Genomic DNA, 23,877 nt, shown 5'->3' on the forward strand with positions numbered 1-23,877 from the left:
GAAATTTCTTCTAATGGTTAAAATTATTAAGACATTATTTTAATGCCTAAAAGGCATAATAGCTTCTAGTGGAGTTGGTTGTATGAGTGTTCTTTGCAAATAAATCTTTATGTTCAGGAGTCTTGCCTTATTATGTGGGTGCAGTCCACATTCTCTGTGCACCATACCATAAATATGGACTGAATTATATCAGTAACAAGTCCTGAGATGGACTACCATTATGAAAAAAATCCCAGATGGATATTCTTGGTGATATCAGAATTTCAAATTTCACCAGTTGAAAATTCCTGAATGCAAAAAAATGTAAATACAATTAAAATAGTGAATTACTAATAAAATATAAACGTTTCAGTTTATCACATTCAGAAATATATTAAATGTCAGTAATTTTATGCAGAATTTTCCTGACTTGGACCCAGACATTTATAATCATCAACCAACATGTAAACTTCTCTCGCCAAACAACAAATAACATTTAATTAGCCTCAGAATCTCTTAATCTCTTATCTAAAGCTGTTACTGAGGCAGGGTGGCGGGGGGTGGGGAGGGTTAATTTAACAGCACTAATTCCTCTTCTCACCACCCATCTGTAAACATAAAGGTCTTTTCGATTTGCAGGATAGGTTAAACTCAAAGGGTTGGTTCATTTGCACACATTAAAACTGCAGGAGGAGGATTGCAATGTTGCCTCATTTGCATTCATACAGTAAAAGAGGCGTAGAGAAAATAAAGATTTGCAGAGACCGTAGTGGGTTTTATGTGAGTCCATTATCCAGAATCAAAGTAAACATAAGATATTCCTTCACTGAGGTCAGATGACAAAAATCGATGCTGTATAATTTACTTTTCTGGTCGTGTTGACTTCACATGATGAGATAGGCATGCAGAGATGAATCATTTACATGATAAAGTGGCAGACTTAGTTTGCAGTACAGCAAGGCTATATAACTGGTTCCACAAACTTGAGGTTTATTTAACATGACAACCAACTCTCCACATTGTCTCACCTGTGTCCCTGACATTGTTAAATGTCTCAACCATTAAGACTTACGGAAAATGTTAAGAGCCCTTTGTCCTAGCGGATGCGTAGATTCCAGTTGGCCAACCTGGATTATGAAATACGGATAGTCTTTGAATTTTTCACTGTGCAATCCACAGGGGATCATTAGTGAATCTTCAGGGATAACGAGGTAGTTTTTTCAGCACTGCCAGCTAAATGCTTTTGTTCGAGGGTTACAGACAAACATGCATTCAGTCATTTTAAAATATCTTTGTCCAGATTTGAAAATTTTAGAAATAGGTATCTATTTTTATTTTATAAAAGATATATAGAGTGAGGTCTTAGTCCCCTCACAGCTGTTAGACTTTATGCTTTTAATAGACTGGTGGGATTAGATACGTTGCATTTTAGTGGAAAATATTACTTCGTGCAAATTGTAATTCTCTCTTATTATGAAGCGGTTATCCATCTTAGCATGAGCAAAGTCATGGGAGATCTCAGCCAGTACCTGTTTTCATGGACAACTGATTTCATTCGTAAGAACTCTGATGTTTTTGTCTAAAATTAACACAAGGAGTTAATGTTTTTATTTACTTTCATTGTTTTGTTTTCCTGCTCCATACTTCCATCATCAAAATATATCCATTTGCTGAAAGTCAATAAGAGATAGAGGAAATGCGACTTCAGAACATAAGGAACAGGAGCAAGGATCGGGCATTTGGCCCTTTGAGCCTACTTCACTATTCAATAAAATTTTAGCTCATTTTTACATCAATGCTACTTTCCTGTCCTATCCCAAATCCCTTAATTCCTTTAGTGGCAAAATATCGATTTCAGTCTTGAATATACTTAATGTCTGAGCAAACACAAACCTTAGGGGGGGTAGATAATTTCAAAACCCCACAACCCTTTCAGTGAAGAAATTTCTCCGCACCTCAGTCCCTTATTCTGAGACTGACCCCAGCATCTATCTGGTCAATCCCCTTAAGAATATGTTGCATCTCTTATTCTGCTAAATGATAGGGAATATAGGCGTAACCTATTCAATTTCCTCTCACAGGACAAACCCCCAATCCTAGGATTTTTTTTAAAAATGCAGTATCCTGTGGAAATGTGTGCAAATACCATAGTTAAAGTACATAATGTATTTTGCTACATAAGCACTGAAATTTTGTATGTAAACTGCCAAAGGCAAAAATGATGCTGATTTCCAGTCATATTGCAGTGACATTAAATCAGTTTTTGCAACAAATCATTTGTCCTAAGGCACATTTTGCCTTTGTTGGGGATGGGGGTGGGGGGGGGGGGGGGGGGGCGGTAGGGTGGGGGGGATGTCAGAAAAAGTTGATTCTGATTGTAACCAGAATATCCTTAGAATTGAAAAATACCATTGACTCCACAGCAGAGAATAGCATGATCCATGGCACGGGATTCATTGGCATGGATGAGAGCCGATGGGTTTTGGCACTGAGTGGCACTGGCGACTTCTCAGTAATACACAGCTGGGAATGGCCGAACACATTCAATTTGGCAATATCCAAGTCAGAGTAACAAATCTTTGTTTTGGATTTTCCATTCCTTAGATTTGTCTTAAATAACACGGAACACAAGGTTTAGCTGATCTAAGTGAAAGCATTGTGAGAACCAGAGGTAAATTCTACAAGGAGCAGTGTCACGATTTGGAGACTAAATCTTTGCAGTTCTGTCTTCACTAATGTGTGGCCTGAATTTTCCCGATGGTGGGGTCTCACTTCTACCCATCTGAAGAGCTGGCGAGGAACACATCCCCACCAACTCCAAGCGCCCTGTAGCCATTTCACATTCCAATGAACGTTAAGTGGCTGCTGGTGGGATTTCCGCCCCTCGTTAGGGAGAAAGTCCTGCCTTAAGAGGGCTGCTGGGCAATCCGATTGGCTGGCATTTGCCGATTACAGTAAAAAGTTTAACAGCGCCAGGTTAAAGTCCAACAGGTTTATTTGGTAGCAAAAGCCACACAAGCTTTCGGAGCCCCAAGCCCCTTCTTCAGGTGAATGGGAATTCTGTTCACAAACAGGGCACATAAAGACACAACCCTGTGTCTTTATGTGCTCTGTTTGTGAACAGAATTCCAACTCACCTGAAGAAGGGGCTTGGGGCTCCGAAAGCTTGTGTGGCTTTTGCTACCAAATAAACCTGTTGGACTTTAACCTGGTGTTGTTAAACTTCTTACTGTGTTTACCCCAGTCCAATGCCAGCATCTCCACATCATTTGCCGATTCACCAGTGTTTAATGGCACAAAAGACCGCATCTCATAAACAAAAATGACATTTCATAGTTATGTATTTATATATATTTACATTCTGTAGTCTGTCTGCTCCATTTTGGTTTGATGGATGAATTCAGAGTGTTCAAACCATCTAGCATTAACAGAATTGCAACATTATATGCAATCTTACATCATTTTCAAGTAAATTGTTTGGGAACTATGTGTATATATATGTTTATACGCACACATAGACACATATATATAGTTCCCAAACAATTTATGTATATATATCCCATCATGGCAGATGGTGGAATTCGAATTATGTAATATATGTGCACATTTAATATATACAGATATATATAGTTCCCAAACTAATTTTTTTTATTCACTGCAACAACGCTGCAGTGGATAGAAAAAGAAATGCAGGAGGACGCCCAAGATAAAGTCTGAGCACTGGAGGCCCGGGTAAGTTCAAGTGGTCCCAGGGCAGGGAGGGTAGGTGAAGCATGGGATGGTGTGAAGAGCGTGATCGGAGTCACAAGGGAGAGACTTGGGCAGGGAGGTCCAGAGATCACTGGACCTTAAGGGGAGGATGCCTGACTTCAGAAGGAGGCTTTTGATGGATTGTGGCTGGGTGGAAAACAGCCCTTAAGTGGCCAATAATTGACCACTTGTAGGAGTCAGCTAAGGCAAGGGCGATCTTGCTGCCAAAGGCCTTGCCTAACCCAGCATAAAATCACTGAGTAGTCAGGAACCTGGGGGGAATTCAACCTAAAAACTCTGGCGAAAAGCTTGTAAAATTCTGCCCTACGTTTGCTGGAGTAGAATACCTGCAGGCTCGTAGGCAATGACACAGAGCCCAATTCAAACCAAGCCTTAGTTGCAAAATGTCTGCCCCAATTAAGAGGAGTTTGTCCTGATCTACGAATGGAAATCATAGAAATCCACAGTCACTTTACTGGACAGGGCCAACTGGTCCAATTGACATTCTCATGCCATTCCTAAGGGAGCAAAAAATAATTCTTGTAAGGGTAATCGAACTCAGAGGAATTGATTATCTAAGAAATGTTTGGGGCCATTCCTTTGAACTTACCAATATCACTTGATACAGGGGAAGCTGGGCAGAAACTCAAGTCTGCCATGGATCTGAACTTTGAAAGTTCTTTGTGTGGCAGAATAAATCAATAGATAGAGGTTCTGCCTTCAAATCCCTGAGATTGGTCAACTCAACACTCCAAAAGCCAACATCAGCTTCCCAATCATACTGTTCAAGAGTGAATTTGTGTAACTTCTTAACATTGGTAATTATACGCATAGACTAACTGTTTGAAGTTATTAACTTGTTAACTGAACAAAAATTTACTCAAAGTGCTCTCACTAATTAATAGCCTCAGACACTGGTCACCACTGTAGTCTAATATCCATTCGCATTGACTAGTGATGATACACTGAATTGCCTGTGTTTTCCTATTTCTTTTGTTCAGTAGCCCTATCCATTGGTGACTAGCTACACAACTACTTGGTAATTCTATTACATTTAGGCATGTCTAATAAGTATTATTGTATGCAATTTGAAGTTGTAATTTGTAATCAATAGTGTATAATACATGGCCTGTGGTTTGGTCTTTTCCTCCAAGATTTGGAAAGATATACTGGCGTAATACAAAAGCACTTTGTCCTGTATAGTAACAATCTAATTTAACACACTTGTGGAGAGATTGCCCACTGCTATTCAGTTGCAAGAGGTGGGACTGAATTCCCCAGAACAGTCAAACTAATATTTACTCTGACGTTGTATTCAATGGAAAGTGTTTTTGCAGCAAGAATAATATTGTTCCAAATTACCACACTTGTAATCCCACCAAAAACATTCGACAAATATGAATCGTGCTTTCCGTGAATTTACTATTTTGAGAACAGAAATGAAGACGTTTGAATATAAAACAACTTCAAAGTTTAATATATATGAAGAAAATTACAAATGCTGTACAATGACAAGTAAACATTAAAAAGTTGTGAATATTCACAAAACATTAATCTCACAGTTCATTTCATTTTATTTCCAGGTGAATTATAAAATGCTTGGGAAGATTATCCCACCACCACCCGCCCACCTCCCAAATCTTCATATATCTAGCATTCTATCATAACCAGAGGTTTTGTTAAAAGATTCATTTCTACAGGGAATTTGTATTTATTACTCAATACACCAAAACATAAAAAGAAATAGGAAGTGACAAAGACGGTCAATTAACAGCGGCAGATGCTAATGAATAAATAGCATGATGTAATCTACAATGCTGCAATGCACACTTCATATGTACTTAGTATTACGTATTATACATTATGTTACATGATGCAATCATGAGTCATTGCAACACAAATATCACATTGTACGGTTGCATATTCTCTGTGCCAAAGATGGCTCCATGACTCTATATGCCCACAATTGTGTAACGGGATAACCACCCAAACAAAATAATACTTTGCCCAATCACGATCAATCCTATATAATTTGCGTGTGCAGATCACATGGTTATCAGGTAAGTTTCGTGTTCTGGAACTCCTTGGTTCTTTCTAATATGTTGAGAAGATTCCTGACACTATAATATCATTACAAATACATTATAATTGTATTTTATTTTTAATTTATTTGTCTATCCATCTCAAAATTTCATCACTAGATTTTCCTGTGGAGAGATAAGAGCGCTGCTGTCTTTCCAGTCGGTGTCACTGATGCCATTTGTTTTAATGCAGTTTAGATTTCTGCAGCAGAGATCAATAGTAGTTATAATTTTGATCCATTCGCTCCTGTCACTGGCCTGCCAATCAAGGAGCCAATATTCAGGGTGAAGCCTAAGGCTGAGTGACACAAGTACACAACAATGCTTCACATCTTTTCAAAACTGCAAAACTCATGCTGCATGAAGGACAAATGTTTTCAAAGGACTATTCAGTCCCTTTGACGAATTCAGATTTTTCTATTCCAATGAGCCTATATAGAATATGTTAGTCTAAAATATTGACAACATTAGCAAATATTTACCTTGTTTATGTAACATTCTTCGACCAGCTATTTAAACAGAACATTAGCCCTTAAATTGGTTTAACACTTGCAGTAAACGAGTGGACAGAAATACATCATAGAACATTTTAAGCATTTATCCACTTATATCTTCAACTGGTCTATATATAATTAGAAGAACTGTGTTGCATATTGATTTAATTAAACTTGCTTATTATCACAAAATGTTAACACCATTGTCTAAACATTACTAAGAATCAAGCCATTTCCATTTCAGTTCTATGCTGTTTCTTTAACTCTGTATCCTAATTGATCTGTTTAATTTCAGACTTCATCGTTAAAAATACACAGTTAAGTTGAATGCAATGTAAACTTGCTCACAATCATCTAGGTTTGAATATTTCGAATGAATGTTTGTCATTATCTTTTATTCACATCACCAGTCTTATTTGTCTCAGCTGCTTGGTAATTCCATTATTGTTGCGCTGAATATATTAGGTGATGTGTTAAATTATTCCTGACTTATAACACGATCCACAGTGTCCATATCTCGAGATTGCGTTATAGGTGAGACCACAAGCAGAATTCTCCCAAGGCCTCACCGGTGGATTCGATGGTGGGCGTGGAGGAGATTATGGCGGGAGGCCCAGAATTCGGGCCAGTGTGAATTTACAGTGGGTGCCCACCATGACAGGTCAGAAAACATGCCAGGAGAGGGTGGCATGAACGTCATTTGCATTCTGTTAATGGGAGGCAAATGAAGGCCCAGCTCCCCACGCCAGATTCTCCGTGATGCCAGCGGGAAATATACTCTGAACAATGTGGCGTGCAGATGCTGGGACTCATCTGAACAATACCTGGGGCTGCCTCCAGAGTTCAGGATGGTTCAATTCCAGCACTGGGTGACTGTGTCTGTGCAGGGTTTGCACGTTATCCTTGTGTCTGTGTGGGTTTCCTCCCACAGTCCAAAGATGTGCGGGTTAGGTGGATTGGCCACGCTAAATTGCCCTTAGTGCCCCAAGATGTGTAGGTTAGATGGATTAGCCATGGTAAATGTGTGGGGTTATGGGGATTGGGCGGGGGAGTGGGCCGAGGTAAGCTGCTCTGTCAGAGAGTCAGTGCAGACTCAATGGGCCGAACGGCCTCCTTCTGCACTGCAAGGATGCTATGCAATAATGAAATGGCGACGGAGAACTTTTAATTTTTAGTTTTAAAATGGGTGTTTGTAGTGGGGGAGGGGAAGCTGGTGGTCACATCTGTAAAATGAAAATACAGGAGTCCAAGGTGGGCCCACACTATACCGAGTTCCACATTATATTGGACTGCTTTATATTGGAGCTCAGTGTAGTTTATCCTCAAATCCGTTGATCATAACTTCTTTTTTATTGATGTTTAAATCGCGGTTCCTTTTTTGGAAGAACAACTGTATTATTAAAATGTCTGTCAACAAAATGAGAACTTAAAAATGTAAAAATTATATGGAACTAAAATTGTCAGTAAAATCGTTAACAAATTAGACCACCTGACCTCCATCCGATGTGCTTCACTGAAACTTTCACCGTTTCTTACCGTCAGACAAGGATGTTCAATTGTTGTTTGTTATAGTTATTCAAGGTCTCTGCTGCACACTGCTACAGCTGACTGATTAGGAATTGCTGTTATTTATGCTTCGGGTATTTTGATCTGTCCTTGATAGCACATTCTGCAGACATATAGCTGATGCCACTGCTATTGACCTGCCTCTATTAATAACTCGAGCAGTAATGATTTTCTGTCAGACAGCCATTTGCTCGTGTCATAGCAACTGACATGTCTGGACAGTATATGAGCAGCAAGCATTCTATGCAAAGTTTTTATTCAAGCGTATAAGGCAGGTTTATGAAGCCTTCAATGCTCTATTTTGCTTGTACAGAAGAGGGCAGTATGCTACAAAAAAAGTAGTTTAAATGCAAAAGGCTGAAATTCAACCTGTACCTTAAAATATGCTCCTCCGCCTTTCACCCCACCCCCCCACAACTTTACAGGGAAATTGCAAAAGTGATGATCGCGGTACTACATGCACCAGGTCTTGGAAGCATAATTTATCATTGTACAGACATCACAGAACAGGCAAGAACTGGCTATGAACATCAATCAAAACCTTCTTCACATAAACAAAAAGCTCAGGGCAGTTATGCGCTATCGCTTCTTCCACCGCACTGTAACAAAACATGCTCCTTCAAAATAATGCCTAATGCAAGTTGTAATGCTCTGCAAAATTTATGATGTGGCACAATGCCCCTGCTGTTTCCGAGGCCTCCCCACCCTTACGAGTGGCATTCAAAATTTGAAGAAATTAAATATTCTTTTTTTTGAACCTTGTAGTGAGTCTTTCTTCAAAAATGTATATATTTTAGGACATTACTAGTGTAATACAACTGGACTCACCAGCATCCTGGGTATAAGTTAAACCAAACATTCCTTTCAGTACAAGTTACAATGTACTGGGATGGTATATTCGTCTTTGTATTACATTTTTAAGATTGTGTTGTTTGTTTCATTATTCAGACATTTCATATCTTTTCCAATCTTTAAGAGATATTGCTTAAGCATACAGCACCGTTCCTACTAGCAGTGCTGCGGAATTGAGACACTAGCAAGATGGGGATCAGAGAGAATCAAAATTATGCATTCACCGCCAGTCAGTATATGTTTTCTTTTAAAATCCTCTTCACACAGTTATCCAGTTACCATGGAATGGGAAAATCGCTAATCTCCATTAAGTTAAAAAAAAATCAGCTGTTATCCTAATCCTATTTGTGCTGGTGAAAATTCTTCTTTCATATATCAACACCTTTTTGCCATTTGCTGCAGAGCTGTCTCAAGGATACAGACCTCATCTGGCCTTAATAACCATAAGAAAATGCATCTGGTGCAGTTTCTGCACTTCATAACAAGTAACCGTACTCAATGACTCTCAATGATCAGTCAAAACACCCTTTTAACAGAATACAAGCAAAGCTCTGAAAGAAATGTTACTGTAACGCAGGAACTTTTCCTGTTTACGAAACAATCCGTGCCAGAGCGGCAAGAAATGTGGAATTTGTATTGTCACAGAGAAAAAAACACACTTCGCAATTAAAGATAGTGGACAATGGGCCAATAATACAAAGAATAAAAGTTCACTGATATTTGGAAACTATTGTACCTTGAACAAATTTTCTGTCTAAGTACAGATGTCAGATTTTTGCTTGGCATCATGGTACATTGATCGAGTTGGAAGCTGTATTGCTCCTCTGCTCCAGAAAACTAGCAGCCCCCTATTGGAAAGCCATTTCGCAGAAAAAAAGTCATAGCATCATGCTTCAGAACCCAAAGTCTACTCACTGTACTTCCAGAGGATAAATTGACATGACTAAGACGGGCATCTTTCCTGTGCATCTATGACTGTGCAAACCGATTCTAGGTACTGCTCCAACAGAGTTACTGCTCTAAAGTCTGTATCTCTCCCCTCCGATAAGCAACTCTTCTTCTTACCTGTATGAGTATGAGATGAATTATGGCAATCCAAAAAAGAAAATGCAGTTATGTTAGAAACTACTTTAAATTGATGCGGTATGCAAGAAGTTATTTGTTTCAGAAGGTGATGATTGGAACCGTGTGAGCTGGTATTTTGTTATTTCCTTCTCATGTTGCAAATGATACTTTTCAGCTGAAGTGGTAGTTGTAAGAGAAGTCCTTTCATTTACGTAGACCTGTGGAGAAAAATAAGAAACCAGTCTATAAATATTTTGGACTCTATTTTAAAGCCTTTTCTACTTAATTTTAAACAATTTGTTTCCTCAATAGCTCAGAGAATATAGACAGTGGTTGCATGAGCCATGACGGCCAAGTTGTGGATCTGAATTTGATAAGAGGGCATTAAAATTGAACTTGCCGTTAATGGTTTAGGATGGGGGAAGATTTTGCCTGTTCAGAATCGCTATCTGTTGACCTCAATGGTAAGTGGGTGGGTGTCATTTAAAAGCTGGATCAGGCTTGGCCTTGAAGCCCCCAACAAATAAATAGATTGCCAACCCATCACTGTCAAGGCGAACATGAATAATGGCCAAGGGTAAGGTACTGAAGGGCAACTTGTGCAAGCAGAACCATACTCCAGTAAGTTGTCAAAAGGTCCATTGAAGGAACTGGGATAAAAATGAGCTTAAAAACAAAACCTGTTGGTGGAAGAAAGAGTTTTATTACCAATTTCTTCATATACAAAGATTAAAATGGAACTTAAACCAAAAGTGAAATAACTTAAAATAAAAAAAGCAAAATCATTTGTAATCCCCAGAGAGCAGACTTATCACTCTGCTGCATTCTTTAGCTTCTAGTAAGGTGGATGCTTACGCTATCGCATCACTGTAACCATTTAACAAAAAGCTTTCCTCTTTTCCCAAGGTAAAACTTTCAGTAGTGGACTATTAAATCCACTGGGGGTCTAGGTAATATTTAACAAAACCCACTCTCCAGTAAATGACGGAAGGCTGAATAAAAGACAGCTTGGGACTTTGGACCCAGGGCTAACTGTTTAGAAGGCTGGTGCTTCAGAACCTGTTCTACTAAGTTACTAGAATCAAAACAATATCTAACTTCGCATGTGACAGATTTATTTCCTACCCCTGGATTCCTACTGCTGATAGGGGCCTACACATTGGAATTCACAGGACATCTCCCGTTAATAATCATTTCATTTTCAATACAATCCAACACTAAATGTTGAATATGGTGATTTAATTCAGTCCAACTAGTAGCTGTCATATCGCTACTTAACCTGGCAATAGAAAAACACAGACAAGATAGAGATTAATGAAAAATAGCCTCGAAATAGCCTGCAGCGTGTCTTTCTTGCAATCCCTTTGGAACACAGGAAAGCACCGAATTAAGTCCACTTAGCTGAACCCAAATATAATGCTACAAGTCACATTTTTATTATACAAGTTAACTCATCACTAAATTCAGCATCGGAGTGAAGGTGGCAAACCCACTTCTGCAGAAGAGATTTTTTTTTTAGGAAATCCTGGAAATAATTGGTTCTTCTCCTTTACTGAACATTGGCCCTTGCATTCGTTAAACTTTAAAGTGAATCCTTTGATCAGCATTTTTGATTTTGCCGTAATGATGTATTTAGCTCTGATGATGAATCATCCAGGCTCGAAACGTTAGCTCTAGTCTATCTCCACAGATGCTGTCAGACCTGCTGAGATTTTCCAGCATTTTTCTGTTATTTGTTTCGGATGCCATCATCTGCAGTATTTTGCCTTTAGTTAATTGTTGACTCAGAAATTGCCCATTACAATGATGTCCAGCATGAAGCACATCAGGAAAGATAGGTCACAAAATAATTCCACTCTGTGTTCTGGTAGTGTCAGGGCAGTCAACTAAAGTCATGTAGACTCTCTCTGATCGAGAATGTTTGTTGAATTGGATTTTTTTTGACGCTGAGCCAATTTCTTTGTTGATTCTTATCGATGAGTATGGAGTCAAATGTTATGTTGTTAAATGCTATATGGGATGGTAGGGATGATGGCGGGGACCCATAATCCCAGAAGAGCCTCATGCACTGGAACGGCAAATGGGAAATTCAGGCATGCCCAACTTTCCAAATTGCACCGCAAACCAGTGAGGCAGTCTGCTGGTCATGGGGTGATTGTAAATTTATTCCCAGTGAATTCTGTGAAGCTTCTATCCTGTGTCCAACCAGTACCAGTGTCCCCTACAAGGGTGCTGTGGCTTTATTCAGACAAAATTGCTAAAAGGGAAAATAGACAGGTTAAAGGTGTTGTGTGTTGCTCGTACAAAAATCCATTACGGTGACAGGAGGTAATTACTTACAGATAAACTGGCTTTAATAGTACATGAGAGGGTTTCTGAGGCACATGGTAGACGGAGAATGAATCAAATCCACCTATAAAATCAACTGCAATCACAACATAATCGTAAATAAATAATATGTATGAAGAACATCCTTCCATGGTTAAAGCAAAGCAACCAAACAGCAATTTTAATTAAAATAAAAACAAACTAATCAAGATAAAGTTAAAATGAAAACAGAAAAAGACTGGGATACAGTGTATGCAGATTAAATCACACTTTCAGTAACAAGTTTGAGGAAGTATTGCTTCAAGCAAAAAGTAGTGGGACAAAAAGATTCCTGCTCCACTAATTTTAATTCAACATTATTTAAAAGCTGCAGTACATCAGTACTTTTCTCAACAAGGGGAAGTCTGAGAGTGACATGACAGATTTTCAAGAGAATTGATTTGCTGAGGTAGATGCAGAGAGGGTTTTTTCACTTGTGGGCAAGACCAAAACTAAGATCCATAAATGACCTCTGTTCTAATTATTTTTGGAGAGCGCAGATGATTTATGCAGTCATTTGCACTTTCAAGTAGGCAACTAAATGCTGTCAACAATATAAAGAGTTGGAGAAACTCTACAAAAGATACAATTTAATTAATACCCCAGCTATTTCTATCTGACTGGAGCTGCCATTTTAAGAATTAAAATACAACCTGTAGCTCCATGTAGTATTAAACACTACCAAGAGCTGTTTTTGAATCCCAGATGTGACAATTCCCTGTAATGACAGATTGAGGGTGTGAAAGAATTGAATTAGCACCCACAGCTGAATCTCAGGCTCGGTTATTCTCTCAGTTTTCATGACTTCCAACTGAAAGAGTTGCAGCTCATTAACTCAGCAATCTTTAGTGAAATGCACTTTTCGTTTGTTGCTTAAAGACATTATTTAAAACTGTTCAAGATCTTTTCAGATCTAATGCAATTGAGAAAGGATAAGTAGAGGGCAGCCTTCATCTCTTTCCCTTCTTATTTATAATATAGGATTCTCCCCTTTAGTGTTAGCTTTAGCAAATATGTGCCCATAAAGCCCTCACGAAGATAAAACAAGAGTCTTTCTGGCACTGTCCATACTGGGTACACATCAGTTTCGATTAAGAAAGCATGTCTAAAAGAGTAATGTATATTGGTGCTCAAAGTGCAGAAGGACACCAGAACTGAGAGATTTCCAGGAAAGATTAAACAGACAGGGGTACTTTTCTCTACAAGGGGAAGTCTGAGAGTGACATGACAGATTTTCAAGAGAATTAAATGATTTGTTGAGGTAGATGCAGAGAGGGTTTTTTCACTTGTGGGCAAGACCAAAACTAAGATCTATAGATGATATCTGTTCTAATTATTTTTGGAGACTGCAGATGATTTATGTAAATATGTGCTCCCATTGTGTGGGCAGCACAGTGGTTAGCATTGCTGCCCCACAGCGCCAGGGACCCAGGTTCAATTCCCAGCTTGGGCCACTGCCTGTGCGGAATCTGCACGTTCTCCACGTGTCTCTGTGGGTTTCCTCCAGATGCTCCAGTTTCCTCCCACAGTCCGAAAGATGTACTTGTTAGGTGCATTGGCCATGCTAAATTCTCCGTCAGTGTACCCGAACAGGTGCCGGAGTGTGGCATCTAGGAGATTTTTGCAGTAACTTCATTGTGGTGTTAATGTATGCCTACCTGTGACACTAATAAATAAAGTAACTTAAATTTTCTTTTTGAGTGAGTATTCGCACAAATGTGGTAAAGGGCTGATGTGTGTGCAACCTGTGCGGAACATTTTGGATTGCTGCATGGCTTATAGGGAACATTGACCATAACTATAGGATAGTACCTGCTCTGCCCAAGACCGCAAGGAACTACAAAAGGTCGTGAATGTAGCCCAATCCATCATGCAAACTGGCCTCCCATCCATTGACACTATCTACACTTCCCACTCCCTCGGGAAAGCAGCCAGCATAATTAAGGACCCCACGCACCCCGGACATTCTCGCTTCCACCTTTTTCCGTCGGGAAAAAGATACAAAAGTCTGAGGTCACGTACCAACCGACTCAAGAACAGCTTCTTTCCTGCTGCCATCAGACTTTTGAATGGATCTATCTCGCATTGAGTTGATCTTTCTCTATACCCTAGCTATGACTGTAACACTACATTCTGCATTCTCGCCTTTCCTTCTCTATGAACAGTACTCTTTATCTGTATAGCGCGCAAGAAACAATATTTTTCACTGTATGTTAATACATGTGACAATAATAAATCAAATCAAATCAAAATCAAATCAAAGATAGTCACTAAGAAATACAATAGGAAATTTAGGAGAAATTATCTTACCCAGAGAGTGGTGAGATTATAGAAATCACCATCATAGACTGAATAGCATTAATGCATATAAGGGGAAGCTCGATAAGCATATAAGGGAGAAATGGATAGAAGGATATGTTGATGAGGTTAGGTGCAGAGGAGGAAGGTGAGGTTCATGAGCTCCATTCACATCAGTCTGCTAGTGCTGTAAACACTATGTGACATGATGTCCTATACCAGACACAGCCTAAAGCATGTCTGCAGCAGAACCTCTGCGTGAAAAAATACATTTTCTCTAAGTTGAACCAATATAATCTGTCTTTTTAAAAAAAAATTATTCATTCATGAGATGTGGACTTCGCTGGCTAGACCAGCATTCATCGCCCATCTCCGCTTGCCCTTGAGAAGGTGGTGGCGAGCTGCCTTTTTGTTGTACATGTAACAGAAAGGAAACTTTAATACCCTACAAGATATTAAATCAACTATTGACATTTACCTATTAGTACATCCATTTATTTTATACATTCTAATTAAAGAAAACACTCTCTGCTCCTTATGTAAAAGCATAGAAAAATGTCATCATCTTTCCACACAGAATTTTCAGTCAAGGTGCCAACAGTTCTGAGTCAAGCTCAACACTTCAATGTTATGATGAGTGGAGACAGTAAATTAGTTATAATGCAATTAGAGGAGCATGAAGCAGACATAGTGGTCAGTGAACCCAAGACATTTCTGCTAATTCAAGCTGGCCTTAACAAAGTGCATAACAAGCTGGGATGTCACATGGTGAGGAGAAGAAAAAATAATTAGAATATGATTAAGTGGTGGTGAAGCTGAAGTAACAGTTAATGTACCACATAACCTATTATCATTAATTATTTAAACAATATCTGTACGTCATTCTTTATTTGTATAATTGCAATAACATCAATCAATCACACTACTTGTAATGGTGTTACAGAGTATGGTGGAGGGATTAAAATAACACATTCATTCGACCAGATAGGAGGCAGGTCGGCAGGTGAGGTGGGGAGGCTGTAAAATTGGTTCCCAGTGCCAACCTGCCTGCTCCCAGCAATTTTACCAGTGATGGGGCAGGTAAAGTGCCTTTTCTCTTATGTGCTGCATCCAGTGTGTTTGCCTGGGCAAACTCCACACTCAGAAAGCAATCCTTGACCTCCCTCCAAGGCCTCCAGTTTTCCCTGAGCCTTCTGATACCTCAGACCTCCAACCTTGGAACCACTCTCCCCCCCCCCCACCACAAAGGTTAGGTCTCAAACCTATATGGTCCTGCATCTTCCTCCAGACTAATCGTTGTATTACTGGAAGCCTAGCACATTATTTATGCTAATATTTCAATGCAGCACTACTGGAGCATGTTTCAAAATACTATCTTTTAGTCAGAGTGAATCCCAAAATGCTATGTGAGAACTGGGGAGTTCTCCCTATTTCCTCGTAACAGTCCTTCATCAATTAGCATAATTAGAAACTTTGTTGGCATCTGTAAATTATGTTTGATCACGTAATATCTAAACTACAAAAGTAGCTGTTTCCAAACACTTTGGAATATCCTAACCAGGGTGCTATATAAAAGCAATTTATTTCACTCACTGCCCCTAAGTTGGGACAAGCCTGCAAAATTCCTCAGAGCTAGAAATATCACACAGACATAATAAGGGGTGTTTTTCTGGGGTACAGGAAACTCTGCACCTAACCCAAGCCATTCAGCACCCTGGAGGTGCTTATGTTGACGCTAGTTGGAAAAGCTGAAAGAATACTGTATTCCATTGCATAGACATCCCTCATCCTGACTGTCAGGGTTACAGCTGCAATAAAATGCCCTTTGAGGCTATGTGATAACATGGTGCAGTCAAACAGTTCAGGCCCGAGTGATATAAAGAAATGATTTGAGAGTTGCATAACCAGTCAAGATCAAAAAATGCTATCTAAGATAAAAGAAAATAAAATATACTTGTAATTTCAGTTAAAGCAGATAAGGAGGTAGTGAAATGTAATGGAGAGAATGGTGCTACAAATGTATTTTTTATATTAATTTCAGCTTTCTGTATGCAGCACACACTATTTTGATTTGAAGGGGATGGTAACTTGTACTGATGTGATATAATGCACAGGTTACTGTGGTGCTATATTGGGTAAACATTTTTTGATGAAAATAGCTAACGGTACTCATGCAAAGGCTGGGAAATCCCAGCCGCGCTGTGGTGGGACTCGCCGCAAGGGATGCAGCAGGTCAGCCAAAAATCCATTGATTTTCAGCGGGATCGGACAATCCCGGCAGAGGGCGGGGCTGGAAAATTCTGCCCAGAGGTCAAGAAATCATAGCCAAGACGGAGGAGAAATCCTCCAAAGTGATTTTCAATTCAGAAGCTGCACCATTTACCTCAGTGCAATGAACCGAACTGTGTCACAGAGAAGCAATTACCGTACAGCACAGAAACAGGTCATTCCGCCCAAAGTGGCCCATGCCTGTTTTTATGCTCCACATGAGCCTCCTCTCAACCTATTTGATTTAAACTTATCCTTCTGTTCCTTTCTCCTTCAGGTGTAATTATCTAGCTTTTTTCTTCTCTTGAATACACCTATGCTATTTGCCCCAATTCTGCTTTGTGATAGTGAAATCCATGTTCTAACCACTCTCTAGTGTTAAGCCTCTCAGTTGCAGTCCAGTAATAAATGATGCAAGTCCAGCTACTTCACAAACTCACTTTATTCCCTTTTACAACTCCACATACACACACCTAACACCCCTGCCACTTGCAAGCCCTTTATATATCCCGGTGAGTACCATTAAACAGTTAACATACACATTCCCCCCCCTCCCCTTTCCTCTCCCCCCGCCCACCCCCCCCACCCACCCCCCACCCCCCCGCCACTCCCCACCCACCCCCCACCCCCCCCACCGCCCCCCCCACCCCCCCCCGCCCCCCCCACCCCCCCCGCCCCACCACCCCCCCCCGCCCCCCCCACCCCCCCCCCGCCCCCCCCCCCCACCACCACCCGCCCCCCCCCCCCCACCACCACCCGCCCCCCCCCACCCACCCCCGCCCCCACCACCACCCCCCGCCCCCCCCACCACCACCCCCCCACCCCCCCACACCCCCCCCCCGCCCCCCCACACCCCCCCACACCCCCCACCACCACCCCCCCACCCCCCCACACCCCCCCCGCCCCCCCACACCCCCCCACACCCCCCACCACCACCCCCCCACCCCCCCACACCCCCCCCCGCCCCCCCACGCCCCCCCACACCCCCCCCCCCACACCCCCCCACCCCTTTCCTTTCCAACAGTGGAGGCAGCTCTCCAGTTGCCTGCTGGTGGGATATTCCAGCCCCGCCAATGTCAATGTTCATTTGCATTGCTCACCAGCCATCACAGGAGGTCACCTACGGTGGGAATGGCCTGGAAAATCCCAGCCCTTTTCGGCGTGCTCCCTATTAAACCTTTCCTAAATTTAAAAAAACTTCTTTCAGGTCACTCCAACCGTTCATTCGGCAGTAATGATAATCCAGTAGCAAGCAATAAAAGAACTAATTTCAGAAAGTAAATCAAAGAAAAGGGTTAACTAAGAAACTTCATTACACCACCACTTGGGGCCACAAATGCTCCCACCAATCCCCATCTGCTTTCTATTTAGACGGGGTCAGCTAATCAACTGACCACCATACCACTTTGCCATTGGTTACATTGTCCACCGGGTCAGCTGACCGCCTGACCCTCACAGCATGTTATCATCTGTTACATTATAATACCAAACCCTGCACCCCCGTTCCATCTAGAAATGTGTCCCAGTTTGTTCAATCTTTCGTGATTGACATTCCATTGCAATGAGATATATTTCAACCGCATTCTGACATACGGAGGTGGCTCTTCTAAGTATACATCCACCTGGCCCAGTACCAGTACTTGCTGGAAATTTGCAAGCAATGTGTCAATATGATTTTGCAATATGTGTGATAGGTGGGCCAGATTGCTCACCATTGGCGAGTATTTAAAAACTTTAGACTATATGGCATTATCAGGAATTTATTTTAAAATAAATATAACATTGGCATAAACTGAACTGTCAAAGGCTCAAATTAACTCTAAAGTACATTAACTTCCTTGTCACTAAATTCCTCAAATTATATTGTGCTTAGATATTCCGGTTTAGAATGAGATAAAGGCGATTTCTGTGTAAAGTATTTCGGCTCTTCCACAGTTAGTCAGAATACCGTGGGTTGAAATTGCCAGGCTGCTGTCAACTCAACACTTTAAGCTCTTGGTCAACTGATCTTCTCCAATCCTAAACCAGGCAGTTTAAACTCAGCGTCACATGCTAAGTTTAGCTTTCAGCCTCAAAGCTTGAATTATTCATCTCAAATGGATTAGTTCCTCCGTTAAAATAGCAAGGAAGGGAATTTCAGAAGGATACATTAAGCACTCATATGTTAGTATTCCGCAGGATAATTTAAGGGACAAGGATTGATTCCTTCAAACAAATTGCTTTAAGCCAACTTAGAAATTAAACATATTATTGGAAAAGTGCCAGTACATCTTTAAGACATTAAAAACCGTCTAATTTGAGCAGCAATATTCTGGGCTGAATTTTCATCTTGGGGCAGGAACCAGCAGTCATTTCTGGGTCTTGAACTCACCCCGAGGCGGGGGGGAAACAATCACTCATCTGATATTTTCACAAAAGGTGTCCCATTAGTTGATATCGAGACAGGTTCCCTGTCCAACAAAGGGCAACAAGCCGACTTTCAAAGTTACAGGTCAAGCAGAAGCCTATTTATACCAGGTCAGCTGGTCAGCTGACCACCACACCACTTTGCCAGTGGTTACATTGTCTACTGGGTCAGCTGACAAGCTGACCTTCACAGCATGTCATCATTTGTTACATTTTCACACCAACCCCCCTTTCCCCCATTTAGAAATGCGTCCCAGCCTGTTCAATCTTTCGTGATTAGCATTCTTTTGCAATGAGATATATTTCAACCGCATTCTGACATATGGAGGTGGCTCTTCTAAGTATACATGCACCTGGCCCAGCAGGCCGCCCAGCTTGAGAGGAGCAGCAGGCTGCAGCAGACGGATAGTAACAGGGAGAACGCTTAAATGTGGAGGCTCCCTCTCACCACCCTCTTGGGCAACATGGTGGCACAGTGGTTAGCACTGCCGCCTCACAGGGACCCAGGTTCAATTCTGGCCTCGGGTGACTGTCTGTATGGAGTTTGCATGTTCTCCCCGTGTCTGCGTGGGTTTCCTGCAGGTGCTCCAGTTTTCCTCCCACACGCTAAAGATGCGCGGATTAGATGGATTGATCATGTTAAGATGACCCTTAGTGTCAGGGGATTAGCTAGGGTAAATATGTGGGGTTACAGGGATAGGACCTGGGCTGGGATTGTTGTTGGTGCAGGCTGGATGGGCTGAATGGCCTCCTTCTTCACTGGAGGGATTCTATGATTAACCTTTGAAAAATTTAAATGCAGGGGAGGGGGGAGGCGGAATTCCTCCAAAATCTTCGGCTGCACCCACACCCAGGCAAACAATGCTGGCTTGTAAACATATCTAGAGTGTTTCCCCCAACCTGCTGCTGGGTGCCCGCCTGCTGACAGCTAATCTGTCCCCCAACATGTTGGGAACCAGAGGTCAATTAGAATATCCTAGTCAACCTCCTTTCAGTGCCCTTAACGTGGCTCTTAAAGAGTTTAATTGGTTCACTGGCTCATGGGGATAGGTAGTCCTCCTGGCTCAAACCCACCTTGGCAAAAATGGCCAGTACCGGGAACAAGGTTGGGAAACTGGCATGCCGCTGGCACTGATATTTCTGGTTCCCTGGTCTGCCTCTGCTTCCGACAAAAATTCAGTCCCCTGTTTTTGCTCAAGATCTCCAGCGTATCCAGTGTGGATAGAATTACTTGCTGATTAAGCAAGAAGCAGATGTGCACATCCCAATCCTCAAAATGTTACCTTCAAAACGACCATTACTGTACTTCAAAAGTTATTCGGTAGTGCAGTCTTTCATAGATCAGTTTCTCTTCCTTGATAGCATTTTTAAAAATTCATTCATGGGACATGGGCATTGCTGGCTGGCCAGCATTTATTGCCCATCCCTAGTTGTCCAAGGGCAGTTGAGAGTCAACCACAATTGCTGTGGCTCTGGAGTCACATGTAGGCCAGACCAAGTAAGGGCAACAGGTTTCCTTCCTAAAGGGCATTAGTGAACCAGATGTGGTTTTCTGACAATCGACAATGGTCATCAGTAGCATCTTAATTCCAGATGTTCACAATATGTATAGCCTTCCTTGATGTAAGTATGAAGAAGACTAAATTCTTGATTTCTCGAGGAATTAAGGGCTATGGGGAGAGAGCGGGTAAATGGAGTTGAAATCAACCATGATTGAATGGTGGAGTGGACTCGATGGGCCGAATGGCCTTACTTCCGCTCCTATGTCTTATGGTCTTATAGATTGGAGAAAAAACTATTTTATGGGGGATTGAGAATATAACCCACAAAAATAAAATGGACAAAATGATATATAACAGCACTGGGTAACATTTAAAACAAATGTTCAGAAGAATCCAGGAAAAACTATTCTGAAAAAAACGAAACATTAATGAGACCCCATAGATGAGTATACTTACTTTCAAGGATGAAACCAGAAATGCGTGTGCATACATGTAAGGAAAGGACTGACAGGCTGCAACTCTTTCTTCTCTCTTGAGAAAAAGAAGGCTGAGTGGTGTTTAAAATTATTAAAAGGTTTGGGAGAATGTTTCCTTCAGTGGGGAAGAGCATAAGTAGAGGCTAGCAATATAAGATAGTCATCAAGAAATCCAATATGGAATTCAGAAGAAACTTATTCGGCCAAAGAATGTGGAACTTACTACCAGGAGGAGTAAATAGATGCACTTAAGGGGAAGTGATTTGAGGGAGAAGGGAATAAAGGGTGACAATGGGAGATTTAGTTGAAGAAAGATGGAAGGAGGCTCAAGTGGAATGTAAACACAATCCAAAGATGTACGGGTTAGGTGGATTGGCCATGCTCAATTGACCCTAGTGTCAGGGGGGTTAGCTGGATAAATGTGTGGGGTTACGGGAATAGGGCCTGGGTGGGATTGTGGTCAGTACAGATTTGATGTGCCAAATGGCCTCCTTCTGTATTGTAGGGGTTCTATGGACTGGCTGGGCTGAATGGCCTGTTTCTGCACTGTAAGTCCTCAGTCAACCCAAATAAAGTCAGAAGGGAAAAACTGAGGATGAGGAAAGAGGCAAATACTAAGACATATAATCCCCCTAAAGAACAGAAAGAGGCCATTTGGCCCATCGAGCCTGCATTGACAAAAATCCCACCACCCAGGCCCTATCCCCATAAACCCCACGTATTTTACCCTGTTGATCCCACTGACAATAAGGAGCAATTCAGTATGGCCAATTTACTAACCAGCACACCTTTGAAGTGTGGGAGGAAACCGGAGCACTGGGAGGAAAACCACGCAGACACAGGGAGAATGTGCAAACTCCACACAGACAGTCACCCAAGGCTGGAATTGAACCTGCGTCTCTGGTGCTGTGAGGCATCAATGCTAACCACTGTGCCACCGTGCCACCCCTTAGACAGCAACAGAAAGCATGACAATGAAGAATTCAAAGAAATCAGGAAAGAAATAAAAAAATAGGAAGATAAATGGAAACTATGAAACTAAACTGTCAAGGAACATAAATCTAAATATAGAATATTCTGCAGACATATAAATTAAACAAAAGGAAAGACTGGATAAAGCCACTAAGCGATGGTCAGGAAAGAATAATCAAATGGCACAAATGTTACATCATTACTTTGCTTCAGTATTTATCAGCAAGACAGGCCTTCTTGAGGACACCATCAGAAGATGAGATTAGAAGTGATAAAACAACATTGAAATAAATTAAAAAGGAGAAATAGCAAATACACTAATCAAATCGAAGAGGATACAATTCCTGGTTCAAACGGATTGCATCCATGCATTTTAAAAGACACTAGGGAAGAGATAGCAGAGGTCGTATTATAATTTGTTAGAAAAGAGTGTCGTAGTATCACTGGATTGATGGATAGCTGATGGGATACCTATATTTAAGAAAGGAAATAGAACATGTCCAGAAATCTATAGAGTAGTGAGTTTAACACCGATGGTAGGAAAAATCATGGAACCCCTATCTGAGGAGAAAATAGACCTAGAAACCAAAAATATAATGCTGAATAGTTAGCTTGGATCTGAAAAAGTTAAGCCCTATTTCACCAACCTTACTGAATTCTTTAGAGAGGTAACTATAGATAAAGCTCATGGGGCGAAGGGGATTAAGGGATGTGGGGGGAAGGCGGATGATCAGCCATGATCAAATGAATGGCGGAGCAGGTTTGAAGGGCCAAATGGACTACTCCTGCTTCTATTTTTTATGTTTTTATGAAACAGAGAGAGTAGACCAGGGAAATTCAGTAGATATAACTTATCCAGATTTCCAAAAGAACCTTTGATAAGGTGCCACACAATAGGTGAATGAATAAGGTGAGAATATGCAGTCAGGAAGCAAGGAGTGGAATGGATAGCTAGCTAGCAACAGGGTGAAAAATAGAGAATAGGGATAACATGTAGCTATTTAGAATGGCTGAAGGTAGAAATTGAAGTCCCTCACAGATCAGTACTAGGGCCACTGTTCTTCACAATTTATATTAACAATTTAGACTTCGGAATCAAAACACAAAATCTAAATTTGCAGATAATGCTAAATTTGGGGTGTGAGATTAGTCAATGCTGAGGAGGACTACAGCAAATTACAAACTGGTGTGGATAAGCTTGCTAAATGTGCAGCACGGTGGCACAGTGGTTAGCACTGCTGCCTCATAGTGCCAGAGACCCGGGTTCAATTCCAGCCTCGAGTCACTGTCTGTGTGGAGTTTGCACATTCTCCCCGTGCCTGCATGGGTTTCCTCCAGGTGCAGCGGTTTCCTCCCACAGTCCAAAGATGTGCAGGTTAGGTGGATTGGCCATGGTAAATTGACCCTGAGTGTCAGGGGGATTAGTAGGGTAAATACGTGGAGTTACGGGAATAGGGCCTGGGTGGGATTGTTGTCACTGCAGGCTTGATGGGCCAAATGGCCTCCTTGGGCACTGTAGGGATTTTATAATTCTATGATAATTGGCAAACACATTTCAACACAGATAAGTTTGAGGTATTGCAACTCAAAAATCTTCACAGAGGAGTCGCCAAATGTGAATGGGCATCAACCCAATGAAGGTCATATGAGGTGGGTTTTAAAGATGGTTCTAACAAAAAAGAGGGAAGTGAAGAGACAAAGAAGGTTAGGGAGAGAATTTTGGGTATAGCTGCAAAATGGTGGAGCAAAAGGGGAGGGGTTGCACAAAAATCAAAGGGATGGAGAGTTTAAATTTAAGTTT

At 41.2% G+C, this 23,877-nt stretch overlaps 1 protein-coding gene across 1 annotated transcript in view; it reads right to left on the minus strand.

Annotated features, from left to right (window-relative positions):
- Positions 1-5,408: 5,408 nt before the first annotated feature.
- The window catches only part of LOC144508310 (sodium/potassium-transporting ATPase subunit beta-1-interacting protein 3-like), a 191,173-nt gene continuing 172,704 nt past the window's right edge, over positions 5,409-23,877 (minus strand). The window contains exons 6-7 of the mRNA XM_078236135.1: positions 12,128-12,212; positions 5,409-10,005 (exon numbers count right to left, since the gene is read on the minus strand). Of these exons, the coding sequence (XP_078092261.1) occupies positions 9,996-10,005; positions 12,128-12,212 (95 nt within the window). The 3' untranslated portion in view covers positions 5,409-9,995. The remainder of the gene's footprint in view (positions 10,006-12,127; positions 12,213-23,877) is intronic.

Source organism: Mustelus asterias, chromosome 20 (genome assembly GCF_964213995.1).
Source record: "Mustelus asterias chromosome 20, sMusAst1.hap1.1, whole genome shotgun sequence".
NCBI lineage: Eukaryota > Metazoa > Chordata > Chondrichthyes > Carcharhiniformes > Triakidae > Mustelus > Mustelus asterias.